The following is a 14,429-nucleotide window of genomic DNA, read 5'->3' on the forward strand; positions in this document are numbered from 1 at the left end:
TTACCTTGTTGAGATCCATTCCTTCAGATTTCAAATTCAGGCGTGTCCTTGCGCACGGTTCCTTCTTTCCTTCCCAAAGTGGAATCATCATTTCATGTTAATCAGTCTGTGGAACTTCCAGCTTTTCCAGTTTTGGATACTTCTGCACCTCATGCGCGAGAGCTCAGACGTTTGGACGTCTGGAGAGCCTTAATGAGGTATCTCGAGGTGACGAATGCCTATCATTAAAATCATCCATTGTACCTGAAGACTGGAGGATAGCAAATGTAACCCCAATATTTAAAAAGGGCTCCAGGGGCGATCGGGAAATTACAGACCGGTTAGCCTGACTTCAGTGCCAGGAAAAATAATCAAAAGTTTTTTCTAAATATCAAAATCACAGAACATATAGAAAGACATGGTTTAATGGAACAAAGTCAGTATAGCTTACCCAAGGCAAGTCTTGCCTCACAAATCTGCTTCACTTTTTTGAAGGAGTTAATAAACATGTGGATAAAGGTGAAGCGGTAGATGTAGTATACTTGGATTTTCAGAAGGCGTTTGACAAAGTTCCTCATGAGAGGCTTCTAGGAAAAGTAAAAAGTCATGGGATAGGTGGCGATGTCCTTTCGTGGATTGCAAACGGGCTAAAAGGAAACAGAGAGAGTAGGATTAAATGGACAATTTTCTCAGTGGAAGGGAGTGGGCAGTGGAGTGCCTCAGGGATCTGTATTGGGACCCTTACTTTTTAATATATTTATAAATGATCTGGAAAGAAATACGACGAGCGAGATTATCAAATTTGCAGCTGACACAAAATTGTTCAGAGTAGTTAAATCACAAGCAGATTGTGATAAATTGCAGGAAGACCTTGTGAGACTGGAAAATTGGGCATCCAAATGGCAGATGAAATTTAATGTGGATAAGTGCAAGGTGATGCATATAGGGAAAAATAACCCATGCTATAATTACACAATGTTGGGTTCCATATTAGGTGCTACAACCCAAGAAAGAGATCTAGGCGTCATAGTGGATAACACGTTGAAATTGTTGGTTCAGTGTGCTGCGGCAGCCAAAAAAGCAAACAGAATGTTGAGAATTATTAGGCAATGGTGAATAAAATGGAAAATGTCATTAATGCCTCTGTATCGCTCCATGGTGAGACCACACCTTGAATACTGTGTACAATTCTGGTCGCTGCATCTCAAAAAAGATATAATTGCAATGGAGAAGGTACAGAGAAGGGCTACCAAAATGATAAAGGGAATGGAACAGCTCCCCTATGAGGAAAGACTAAAGAGGTTAGGACTTTTCAGCTTGGAGAAGAGACGGCTGATGGGGGATATGATATAGGTGTTTAAAATCATGAGAGGTCAAGAACGGGTAGATGTGAATCGGATAATAGACTAGGGGGCACTCCATGAAGTTAGCATGGGGCACATTTAAAACTAATCGGAGAAAGTTCTTTTTTACTCAACTCACAATTAAACTTTGGAATTTGTTGCCAGAGGATGTGGTTAGTACAGTTAGTATAGCTGTGTTTAAAAAAGGATTGGATAAGTTCTTGTAGGAGAAGTCCATTACCTGCTATTAAGTTCACCTAGAGAATAGCCACTGCCATTAGCAACGGTAACATGGAATAGACTTAGTTTTTGGGTACTTGCCAGGTTCTTATGGCCTGGATTGGCCACTGTTGGAAACAAGATGCTGGGTTTGATGGACCCTCTGTCTGACCCAGTATGGCATGTTCTTAGATCGGATCACCTGGTTGTCTTGTGGAGTGGTGTGAAGAAAGGTACTCAGGCTTCCAAAACTACCATTGCGAGGTGGCTTAAGGAGGCTATTGGGTCAGCCTACATAATCAGGTACCTGACTGCCCTTGATGGTTTGTGGGCTCATTCTACTCGATCGCACACGGCCTCATGGGCGGAGGCTCAATTGGTGTCGCTACAGGAAATTTGTAGGGCAGCAACATGGAAATCGTTACATACCTTTTCTCATTGTCATTGCCTGGATGTCCGGGATCCGGAAGCTCACTCTTTTGGTGAGAGTGTTTTGCGAGCGGGACTCTCAAGCTCCCACCCTGAGTAGAAAGCTTTGGTACATCCCAGGAGTCTTGACTGATCCTGGTATGTACACGGAAAGGTCCTGCTAATTTTCGTTCCTGTAGTACCATGGATCAGTCCAGAACCTGCCCATTCTAGGGGGTGAGAGCCGCTCGACTCTGGTTGCATTCAGTGCTGTAAGATTTGTTTTTGGGATATTCTAATACGTTTTTAAGCTGTTTCACTTTTTACCAAAGTTTTTTTTACCAAACATTTTTTCTGGCTTGGGTACAGTTCAATATTGAGGAACTGCAGGTGGCACCAGTGATTATAAATCAGTTTCAGTTAAACTTTCTTCGTCTCCATCTGCTGGCACAGATGCATAAACCCAGGAGTCTAGACTGATCTGTGGTACTACAGGAACGAAAATTAGCAGGTAAGAACCAACTTTCCTTTTTAGGTTGTATTCTAACTTATAAACCCTGATCTCCAACCTGGACTAAAGTGTATAAAGTCACTCGCTGCTGTTATGCTGATTTCAGCATAGCACGCCACGAGGTCCTGGCTCTTCTAACTCATATATGGTAAGACATTTTTGATTGTTTTGTTGTTGTACAATGACTTGATCCAACTTAGATCAATTGATCCAGTTTAGCTTACGTGATCTAATTTAAATTACTTGTTATGACATTTTGATGTAATTTGATCATTTGAAGTTAACTGTATATTTTCTCATGTAAATAAAAATTATATTCTTTTTTTAGAACATTTCTCTCTCTGAGTATATGAGTAGTTCTGATTTCATAAATTTAACTGAGCTTAACATAACACATTATCCTCAGTGGCACTGATGTGTTGATTTATGTGACATGGTATTTTTAATGTCAGAGTAACTTTTAAGGGTACCCCTTACTAAAGTCTCTCCCCTTAAAAATACTTAACAGAACTGGCACAGCAGGTGGAGGTGTTGCGGCCTGAGAGGGCAAAGTGGCCAGGGGAATAGGGAAAGCGAGTAGAAGGGATACTTATGGTGAATTTCTAGGTGAATTCTGCTCAAAATAGTTAAAATTCTGTATGTTTAATAACTTTTTTCTGTATTAATTTAAAATTTAATTACTTAAAGACTGTCGTGTAAATTGTATTATTTTGACCAATATAAAATATGCAGAATTTTGCAGCATTTTAAGCTCTTGTGCACAGAATTTTAAATTTTTTCTGCAGAATTCCCCCAGGAGTAACTTGTGCATTTAATTCCACTGTTAGTAAAAGAAATGAAATAATTTTTTGTTTGTATCGGCAGTCATTAACAGTTTCACTGTGTGTATGTATGCATGTTGTCTTAATTTTTGTATCTGGTATCCTATCCACACTAGATTTTCAGAATGTCTCAGTGAGACATGAGGATTGTAACAGAGGTGTAGATTTTTTTGGATGCATGCATATGTATGAACCATGGATTTGTGCACATCCCACAAAGTAAGCTCCATTAATTTTGGGTAGAACTTTTTGTTTGAAAAAAAGAGTTGTTTGGTAATCTCCCTTTATCTGCAAATCATTTAGGTTCACCTAAGGGATATTCTTTGGATCGGGGCAGCCAGAAAAACCAGGAAGATGTCACTGGAAGATATCCGGATGAGCAGTTGTGACCTGCTGCATAAAGAGCCACTGGATGCAGGAGGCTTTGGAATGGTGTTTTTATGTTCTCACAAAAAGCATGGATTAGTAGTACTAAAAACAGTGTATACTGGACCCCAGCGCACTGAGTAAGTTACTGGCATTCTCAGAGAGGCCAAATATTGCATTGCCATGGTCTCTGATTTTTTATCTCATCCTTAAAGTTGATCCCCTCAAGAGCAGGGGTATAAGGCACATTGGCAGAGCAGTGTGTGGGAGCTTGTATTGCCACTACCTATATTGTACTTGTTCTGTGGATAAGTAACCTGGTGTCAGAGTTGTTTAGCTAGGGGTGGGCGAGAGGGGCAGCAGCTCAGAGTGCAAAGACCCTTGGAGGCAGAAAATGACCAAAACCACCATAAGAACATGCCATACTGGGTCAGACCAAGAGTCCATCAAGCCCAGCATCCTGTCTCCAACAGTGGCCAATCCATGCCATAAGAACCTGGCAAGTACCCAAAAACGAAGTCTATCCCATGTTACTGTTGCCAGTAATAGCAGTGGCTGTTTTCTAAGTCAACTTAATTAATAGCAGGTAATGGACTTCTCCTCCATGAACTTATCCAATGCTTTTTTTTAAACCCAGCCACACTAACTGCACTAACCACATCCTCTGGCAACAAATTCCAGAGTTTAATTGTATGTTGAGTGAGAGAGAACTTTCTCCAGTTAGTTTTAAATGTGCCACATGCTAACTTCATGAAGTACCCACTAGTCCTTCTATTATCCAAAGAGTAAATAATCAATTCACATTTACCCATTCTAGACCTCTCATGATTTTAAACACCTCTATCATATCCCACCTCAGCCGTCTCTTCTCCAAGCTGAACAGCCCTAACCTCTTTAGTCTTTTCTCATAGGGGAAGCTGTTCCATCTCCTTTATCATTTTGGTCACCCTTCTCTATACCGTCTCCATTGCAACTATATCTTTTTTGAGATGCGGCGACCAGAATTGTACACAGTATTCAAGGTGCAGTCTCACCATGGAGCGATACAGAGGCATTATGACATTTTCCGTTTTATTCACCATTCCCTTTCTAATAATTCCCAACATTCTGTTTGCTTTTTTGACTGCCGCAGCACACTGAACAGACAATGTCAATGTGTTTTATCCACTTGACACCTAGATCTCTTTCTTGGGTGGTAGCTCCTAATATGGAACCTAACATTGTGTAACAATAGCATGGGTTATTTTTCCCTATATGCATCACCTTGCACTTATCCACATTAAATTTCATCTGCCATTTGTATGTCCAATTCTCCAGTCTCACAAGGTCTTCCTGCAATTTATCACAATCCACTTCTGATTTAACTACTCTGAATAATTTTGTATCTGCAAATTTGATTACCTCACTTATATTCCTTTCCAGATCATTTATAAATATATTGAAAAGCACGGGTCCCAATACAGATCCCTGAGGCACTCCACTGCCCATTCCCCTCCACTGAGAAAACTGTCCATTTAATCCTACTCTGTTTCATGTCTTAGCCAGTTTGTAATCCACGAAAGGATATCACCACCATGACTATTATAAATGCTTCCTTGTGAGAGAACTGATTCATTAAAATATACATTAGTTAAACGTTTATTAATTTAATCTTCTCTAGATGCAGATTTTGCCAATTGTAGGCTAGTTTCTAACCTTACTCTTCTCTCCCAAATAATTGAAAGGGCCTTGTGAGCATAAATCAATGATATTTTACAAAGCAACAAATTTTCCTTAAACCCACTATAATCTGGTTTTTGTGCTGATTTGAGCACCAAAACTGCACTCTGTCTAGTAGACAATCTGAAGATATCTGCTGATTTAAGGAAGTGTTCCCTATTAACACTGAATCTTTTAGGTTGCCTTCATCTGTTGACCAGATCATACTAGGTTAGCCTATTCCCCACATTGTTTATTATGTATTTATGATCATTAAGGGTTTGGACTGCAGTGTTTTTATGCAGACCACAGATGTGTAGTGCACCTTGGAATTGGACATTCACAGCCTCCTTAGGGCAGATTAATGATTGCCTGTCCACATTTCATGCTGAATTTGAAATCATACGTAAGTGCATCTCCTAAAATTTTTTCTTTTGAGTGTACATCCCAGAATGGTAGTTTATGCCCTGATCTGAGTTCATTGGATTATTGCAGCTCTTTATTTGTGGGATTACCACAGAAGAATCTGCATGGTTTACGATTGATCTAAAACTTAGATTAGTTTCAAGAAGTCTGACACATGACCATATTTTACCAGTTATGGCTAATTTAGATTGGCTTCCTGCTTCCCCCTCAAATCTTGGTTTAAAATCAACTGCCAGACCTTGAAAGCTTTGCATGGCCTGGGCCCCCTGTATCTCTTTGATAAATTTTAAAAAAATTAAATTTCATGATGCAGCATAAGCTCAGAGGATGGCTTTTTATCGTGTCCTCCTCAATTAAGTCTTTTAAATTGGCTCGGTCTTGATCCTGAGCCTGATCCTGTTCATACATAGCTCCAGACTTTTGCAGTGCCCTGCAGTTTTAAGATGATCGCTTGTATCTGCATGTTTTTTGTGTTACTATGTGATATGCCCCTTTTCCAGCCTCTGATCTGAGAAGTGTTGCTCTATGGTTTTTCTCTAGATATAATGCCTCGCTACTTGAGGAAGGCAAAATTATGCACAGACTGGATCATTGTCGGGTGGTAAAGCTGTTGGGCTTCGTATTAGAGGATGGCAACTACTCTCTGGTGATGGAGTATATGAAGAAAGGAAACTTAATGAATGTGCTGAAATCAGTAAGTAGTGGCAGTTAGGAATATGTAACACAGAGGACTTATTTTTTTTTTCTTTTTTTATTTGAGTAATGTTTTTCAGCTTTTGTTGTATATCTCTGTATTTCTTCTTCCATTTGGGAGCTTTTTTGTGTTTGCTTTTTTTTTTTTTTTGGTGTCCATTTTCTTTTGTTCCTCCTTTTTCCACTTTGTTTTTAGCATTTTTTTTTATAGCATGTTTCCTGTGGCATACCTTATCTGCCTGAACATTTGTTTTCTGTTTTTCTTATGTGCATGCTGAAGCTTAAATGCATTACTTTCAAGTTAGGTGCCTGGCTTTGAGAAGTAAGTACATAATTTGAAAAAGAATTATAGAGATGGACGGACACACATCCCCTTTCGACATTAGCGCTCAATGTAAAAAATGCCTTAGGAAATTTTGTTTCCGTGGTGTATAATTTTCCAATCTTGTTTCATTTATTGAATATTCTCTCAAGTTCTTACTGCTTTCAGCATGCTTTTCCTGACTGTTCTCTGTTTTTTCTTATTCCCTGTTCTGTTCTTTCTCCTTGTTTTGATTCTCCTTTGCATCTGGCTGCCTCTCTCCATCCATCCTTCTGTCTCTGTTTTTTTCCTTTGTGTTATGCCTCTCCCCTCCCTCTGTGACTTGTTTCTCTAGCTCATGTCTTACTCTCCCTCAAACTCTGATCCCCAAAGTTGACGTCTTATGGTAAGAATAAGTATTTCTTATGCTGCAAAAAGCCACGACAGTGACCCATCTTTGAGAGCAGTGGTAATGACATAATGTTCAGAGCTTAAAAAAAATAAATGTGCAAAGGAATTCAGATGAGATCCAAAATTATAAATTTTGAAATCTGTCTCCAAGGCCCAAGAAAGAGGGCAGACTGCATGAGGGAGGGACAAGGGACAAAGAACATGGAAGAGAGGGAGATAAATAGGGAAAAGAGTTGACCTGAGATACGAGAGATGATAAAAATTGACAAAGGACATTATCAGGAGCTTAAGAAAAGAGAAGGAAGAGAAACAGATGAGAGAAACACCGGGACACAAAAATAGAAATGTTTAACCGTTATCTTGCATTTAAAATTTGCCTCACAATTTTAATTCACTTCTAATATACAAAAATCTGCTTGTGTAGCAGTGATTGATCTACAGATGTTTTGCTGTAAAATATTCGGAGTGTCTCATACATTTTATTTTTTTCCAGCAATATTGTATTTATATTTGGTCCCTCCTGATGCTGCTGCTGCTTCCGCTTCCTTCTCCTGCCTCTTGATGCTGCTGCTTAACCCTCTCCTTTCTAGTACCTAAATTCTTGGAGGTGCCTTCTGGGTAAGGATATACTGTAGAAATCAAACCTTCCACATAGCCTGCTTAAGCAGATATGAGAGTGGTATGATGCTCCAATGTGCATGCATTTGATAGCTGGTAATCCAAATTACAATCTTTTGAGGGGGGCACAATAGTTAAATGCCTTCCAGGATCCTCAGCTGGTAGAAACTTGAACAAGATATTTGCTGCTATAGAAGAAAGTAAGGACTCGCTTGTCCTGGGAGAATAAAGATAGTAGTCCTCACAGATGGGTGACATCATCAGATGGAGCCCTGTCTCGGAGCATTTTGTCAAAGTTTATAGAACTTTGACTGGTACACTGAGCATGCCCAGCATGCCACTAACCCCTTGGCCACACAGGGTCCCCCTTCAGTCTCCTTTTTTTTTCCGCGGAGCTGTTGCCTCGTGGTTTATGGAGCTCTGTGAGAACTTTTTTTTTTCCTCACAATTTCCTCACTGAACAATTCTGCATTTTTTCATCAGTTTTTCCCTGCCATCGGGGTCTCCCATTGCGAATCGCTTCCTTTGGCATCCACTTGGTGTGTTTTCGTGTTATTGCGGTCGGTTCCCGAGGGACTACCTCCCGATGGCCACTGACTGCATGCCACCCCTTTTTCAATGGCGACCAGTTTTAGGAAGTGCCCTGAGTATCTCTGGCTATGCCTATCATGGACCCACACAACATCTGCGTCCTGTGTCTCGGGCCTTCCCACGATGCTGTTTGTATCCCAGTTGTGCTCAGATGACCCGCCTGGACAAGATGGAGCACTTGTTTGGTTCCAAGCAATCAGCTCCATTGACTCCAGTACCAGGTATGTAGAGTTGTGGGGATCAATCTGACTCGGGACCTTCACCTTCGGTCCCCCGCTGCGATGATCAGGGGGCAGGAGATTGCCCTTCACCGGCATAGGGACATTGGAAGACCTCTGCATCGTCATCCTCTGCACCGGAGAAAGACCGGGCCGAGCACCTTGGGAAGCATCGACACCAGCACCAATTGTCGTCACCATCCAGTGCAGACACCGGAGCGGCAACTGCCTCTGCGAACCCCCTTTGAGGAGGCCCCATCCTCCTCCAGATCACCATGGACGCTTTGATGCCCAGCCTACCTCCTACTCCAGGGTTGGTCTTGTCCGCATCCTCATTCAGAGAGGAGTTGAACCGCGTGGTTAAACAGGCAGTGCTGAATGCCCTTTGGGGTCTCCACAGCCACCGACGGCAGCCCCACTACCGGCATTGGAACCAGTGCCCTCCATGTTGGTGCCTCGGCTGGAAAGGCTGGATGTGCTGCTCTGTGCATTACCAACGCAGCCTATGTCGACTGGCACCCCGGTGCCCCCTCCCCCCATCTCGATCCCGATTCCAGGCTCCTCAGAGGAGGAAGATGCGGCCCATCGCCCATCTCCATGGGCTGTACCGCAGATGCTGGATCCCGACCACGGGCCATCAGGCCTCCCAGTGCCCTGGCATCCATTCCGGGTTATGTTGCCCTCCAATGCCGGCGCCACCGTGTCTATTCCACTTCACCCACCATCAGTGCCCGCGCCCCATACTCTGGGTCTTGGTCTCCCTCTTCGGCCCAAGCAGTTTACTGGTGAAGAGGAAGCCCCTTATGACCCATGGGAAGACACCTCCTTTGAGCATTCCTCGGAGGCCTCCAAAAGCATTCTGTCGGAGCCTTCCCTGCCAGACGAGAGATGGCGCTCGCTTCCGGAGGACATATTCTTTGCAAGTTTTGTCTGGGCGATGGCGGAAACCATTCCTTTCCAGCTTTTAACCAAAGAGGATGCCCGCCACAAGATGATGGAGGTCCTCCAATTTGTGGACACTCCTAAGGAAGTGATGGCAGTTCTCATGGACCTCCTTCACCGGCTCTGGGAACACCTGGGTTCTGTGGCTCAGATCAATAGAAAAACGGATGCCACCTATTTAGTACAACAGGCCCTAGGCTTTCAAAATAGCCAGTTGCCACACCAATTGGTGGTAGTCGAAATCGGCCCAGAAAAAAGGCCAAAAGAACCCGCCAACACTCCTCCGCCCCTCTGGGAAAGGACCATAGAGCCTTAGACGCTCTAGGTTGAAGAGTTTTTCAGGGTTTCATGCTCATTGCTCGCATAGCAGCGTACCAGTTGTACATGACCCAGTACAACCGGAACCTCTGGAAACAGGTCTAGAGTACACTCAGACCCTACCACAACAAGTTTCAGGAGGGCCTAGAATCCATCCTTCAAAAAGGACTGGAAGCCGGGAAACATGAGGTGAGAGCGGCCTATGACATCTTTGAGACGTCGTCAAGGGTCTCTGGGCCTGGCTAAAAGCCTTCGTCCGGAGGTCCAAAACAAACTGGCCGCCCTCCCCTATACAGGAGAAAACCTGTTTGGGGACAAAATCCTGCACGCAGTGGCCCAACTCAAGGACACCATGAAACCCTGCGTCAGTTATCTGCCACCACCTCTGACCTCTCTTCAGCGGCCCATAGAGGTCCGCATAGGAATTCTAGAAAGCAGTTTTACAGGCAACGGAGATACTATCCATAGGCCACCCTTGCCAACAAAGAGCACCTAGGGCTCAGCCAAGCCCAGCAGCTGGATTTTGACTGGCACACAGAGAGCAGAAACCTATCCCCTTCTCCCACACTATCAGACCTGCCCGTAGGGGGTCGTCTCTGCCTATCTGGTCCCTAATTACCACCGACCGATGGGTACTGTCCATCATACAATAGGGTTACCGCCTCAATCTTCTCAGTGTTCCTCCAGACTCCCTAACCTCTTTGTTGTGGAGCCTTGTTGAACACGCACAAACCCTCAGGATGGAACTCCCAGCCCTACTGCTGTCCAGAGCCGTGGAAGCGGTTCCCTGGGCTCAGCAGGGCCGAGGGTTCTACTCCTGATATTTTCTCATTCCAAAGAACACAAGTGGCCTCCGGGCCTTAAACAGGTTCCTCCGCAAAGAACAGTTCAAAATGGTATCCCTTGGAACCCTACACCCACTTCTACATCAAGGGGACTGGCTCTGCTCTCTGGATCTACAAGATGCACATTGCCATTTTTCTACCTCATCGCAAATATCTGCGATTTGTGGTAGGCCACCAGCACTTCTAGTACAGGGTCCTTCCCTTCAGACAGGCCTCCGCGCCCTGGGTCTTTACAAAGTGCCTGGCAGTGGTGGGAGTACATTTGTGCCGCAAGGGCATGCACGTGTTTCCATATCTGGACGATTAGCTCACCAAGAGTTCTTCAAGAGAGGGAGCCCTTCAGTCCCTGAGCATGACGTTAAGACTCTCCAATCACTGGGGTTCCTAGAAAACTACCTGAAATCCCAGCTGTCCCAACAACTCAGCTTCATCAGGGCGAATCTGGACACCATGGTAGCCAAAGTGTTCCTTCCCAGCGAACGCATAACAACTCTGGCTGAGCTGGGCTGGCCAGGTCCACCAGTCGCCGACAGACTGCCTCAGCCTGCCTGCTCCTGAAGCTATTGGGTCACATGGGATCGTTGGTGCATGTCACTCCAATGGCTTGCCTGGTCATGATGGTCACACAATGGACCCTGCGTCCCAGTGGCACCAAGCCTCTCAAGAACTCTCCATGCTCGTCCGGATAACCAAAGCTCTCCCTCACCTGGTGGGCACAGGAATCCAACCTCAGCAAGGGACTACCGTTCCAGCCTCCTGCTGCTCAAGTAATCCTGACCACGGATGCCTCAACCTAGGCTGGTTGGCCCATGTCAACTGCCTCCACACGCAAGGAGTGTGGTCGAACCCCGAAGCGAGATGCCAGATAAACTTTCTGGAACTCAGAGTGATGCGGTATGCACTCTACGCATTCCAGGACTACCTGTTCAACAAGGTAGTCTTGATTCAGATGGACAACCAAATGGCGATGTGGTATGTGAACAAACAGAGGGGAGGGGGGGGGGGCACAGCCTCTTATCTCTGCCAGGAGGCAGCGCAGATTTGGGCCTGGGCCCTGTAACGCTCCATGATCCTGTGAACCATCTACCTGGCAGGCTCCGAGAATGTGGTGGGAGACCGCCTCATTCGGGCATTCCACCCCCACGAGTGGACCCTCAACCCCTCGATAGTGGAAAGGATCTTCCATCAGTGGGGTCAGCCGGACATAGATCTCTTCGTGTCGCCGCAGAACCACAAGATGGACCGCTTCTGCTCCCTGCGCAGGGAGGGACAGAGACCAGCCATGGATGCCTTTGCCCACTCCTGGAGTGTGGGTCTCCTGAATGCATACTCTCTGATTCCACTAATAGACAAGACTCTCATGAAGCTACAACAGGACCGGGGCTCCATGATCCTTATAGCCCTGCACTGGCCACATCAGGTCCGGTTTCCAATTCTCCATGACCTCTCTGTCCAGGAGCCCATTCGCCTGGGTACCTCTCCCGATCTCATCACCCAGGATCAGGGCATGCTACACCACCCAAACCTCTTGGCGTGTATGTTGAAAGGCTAGTGCTGTAGTCCCTTCACCTTTTCGGACAATGTCTCGCAAGTCCTAGTAGCTACGTGGAAGTCCTACCAAGCAAAGTGGAGGAGATTCTCAACCTGGTACGCAGAGGAGGATCTTGATCCTTTCATTTGCCCCACACCTAGGCTTCTGGACTACCTCTGGCGCCTCTCGGAGTCTGGACTACAGACCACCTCAATCTGGGTACATCTGAATGCCATCAGTGCCTACCACCGCAGAGTGGGCGACACTCCAGTATTGGTGCAGCCTTTAGTGGAGCGCTTCATGAGAGGCTTACTACAACTGAAGCCTCCACTACGTCGTCCTGTTGTCATCTGGGACCTCAACATAATGCTAGTGGGGCTCATGCGGCCTCAGTTTGAGCCCCTGCGAGTTCAAGCATCTTACCTGGAAGGTCATCTTCCTAGTGGCAGTTACTTCTGCTCACAGAGTCAGTGAGCTGCAGGCCCTAGTGACCTATCCAGCTTACACGAGGTTCTTCCATGACAGGGTGGTGCTGCGTACTCACCCTAAGTTCCTGCCTAAGGTATTGACTGACTTCCACCTAAATCAGTCCATCGTGTTGTCCACTTTTTTCCCAAGGCCACACTCTCATCCAAGTGAGTGGGCTCTGCACACCTTGGACTACAAGCATGCTCTCGCTTTTTATTTAGAGCACACCACAGACCACAGGCAGTCCACCCAACTCTTTGTCTCCTTTGACAAAAATAGTCTTGGAGTTGCGGTGGGCAAGCAGACCCTCTCCAATTGGTTGGCGGACTGTATTGCTTTCTGCTACAGCAAGCAGGCCTTCCGCTCAAGTGCCCTATTTGAAAGCGCACTCGGTAATGGCCATAGCAGAGTCAGTGGCGTGCTTCTGGGCAGTCCCTATTACCGAAATCTGCAAGGCTGCGACGTGGCGTTCCCTCCACACCTTTGCATCCCATTACTGTCTAGATAAGGATGGTCGACAGGACAGCATCTTTGGCCAGTCTGTCCTCCGTAACCTGTTTACGGTGTGAGAACCCAACTCTCCCTACCTAGGGCCCAGTATGAGATTCAGACTGCCCCTGTTGCCAACAGCACCCCTGTTGTTGTGCCTGTTGCACGTTATTGGGTGCTTGTTGGCCTAGGGTGTTCTGGGGGCAGCCTGCAGCTTAGTATTCCCTAGTCTGTGAAGAATACCATCCTGCTTGTCCTGCGAGAAAGCAGAGTTGCTTACCTGTAACAGGTGTTCTCACAGGACAGCAGGATGTTAGTCCTCACAAAACCCTCCCGCCACCCTGCGGAGTTGGGTTCATCTATGTTTGTTATTTTTCGCTCATATTTTTTTTCTGCTTTGAAATGAGACTGAAGGGGGACCCTGTATGGCCACAGGGTTAGTGGCATGCTGGGCATGCTCAGTGTGCCAAAGTTCTAGAAACTTTGATAAGTGTTCCGTGACAGGGCCCCATCTGTGAGAATGAACATCCTGCTGTCCTGGGAGAACACCTGTTACATGTAAGCAACTCTGCTATATCATTATCATTCATGTGGGGATCAGCAACCTTGCTAGAAACCATATCTAAGCTATATAGAATGATTTCCAGAATCTGGTGAAGGAGGATAGGCATATGGCAAAAAATATTGTCTTTTCCAAAGTATTACCTGTTCGTGGAAAGGAAAGGATAAGCCAGAGAGAAGAATTCAATACATGGCTGAAACATGGTGTAAAGAAAGCGGATTTGAATACATTGGAGGCTGGGACCATTATATGGAGCAGTAAAAGACTATACCATAAGGATGACTTAACATTTGTCAGTGGCAGGAAAGAAGATCCTAAGTGAGAAATTCAGGTTATATATCAGATATTTAAACTAGAGGATGGGGTGACAGAAGGTGGTCAATGAAATTGGAATGTCACCCTCAAGTAATACAGGAAGAGAAAGGAGTAAATACATTCAATCACCTTAATATTCCACGTTTAAGCAAAGGAGAGAAAAGGTAACTAGGAAGTACAGCAAACTAATAGAGAGAGGTTGGAAAGCTATGACCACAAATGCTTGTAATCTGGGCAATAAAATCCCAGACCTACAATTCAATGGATTGCTGCACCCGAGGCAGCATGAATTTCCAAGGGGAAGACCTGTCCAACAAATTTGATTTTTTTTTATTAGGTGACTAGAAAACTGAATC

General features: G+C 45.1%; 1 protein-coding gene across 8 annotated transcripts in view; it reads left to right on the forward strand.

Moving 5' to 3' along the window:
• The window catches only part of RIPK1 (receptor interacting serine/threonine kinase 1), a 210,465-nt gene that overhangs the window by 48,821 nt on the left and 147,215 nt on the right, over positions 1–14,429 (forward strand). For 7 of the 8 annotated variants that reach the window (XM_029590539.1, XM_029590542.1, XM_029590543.1 and 4 more), the window contains 2 exons: positions 3,585–3,787; positions 6,312–6,465. In XM_029590539.1, coding sequence (XP_029446399.1) covers positions 3,636–3,787; positions 6,312–6,465 — 306 coding nt within the window. In that variant the 5' untranslated portion in view covers positions 3,585–3,635. Of the gene's footprint in view, positions 1–3,584; positions 3,788–6,311; positions 6,466–7,669; positions 7,795–14,429 lie in introns of those variants that run through there. The other variant, XM_029590546.1, reaches the window with a different exon arrangement.

This window comes from Rhinatrema bivittatum, chromosome 2 (genome assembly GCF_901001135.1).
Source record: "Rhinatrema bivittatum chromosome 2, aRhiBiv1.1, whole genome shotgun sequence".
Taxonomy (NCBI): Eukaryota; Metazoa; Chordata; class Amphibia; order Gymnophiona; family Rhinatrematidae; genus Rhinatrema; species Rhinatrema bivittatum.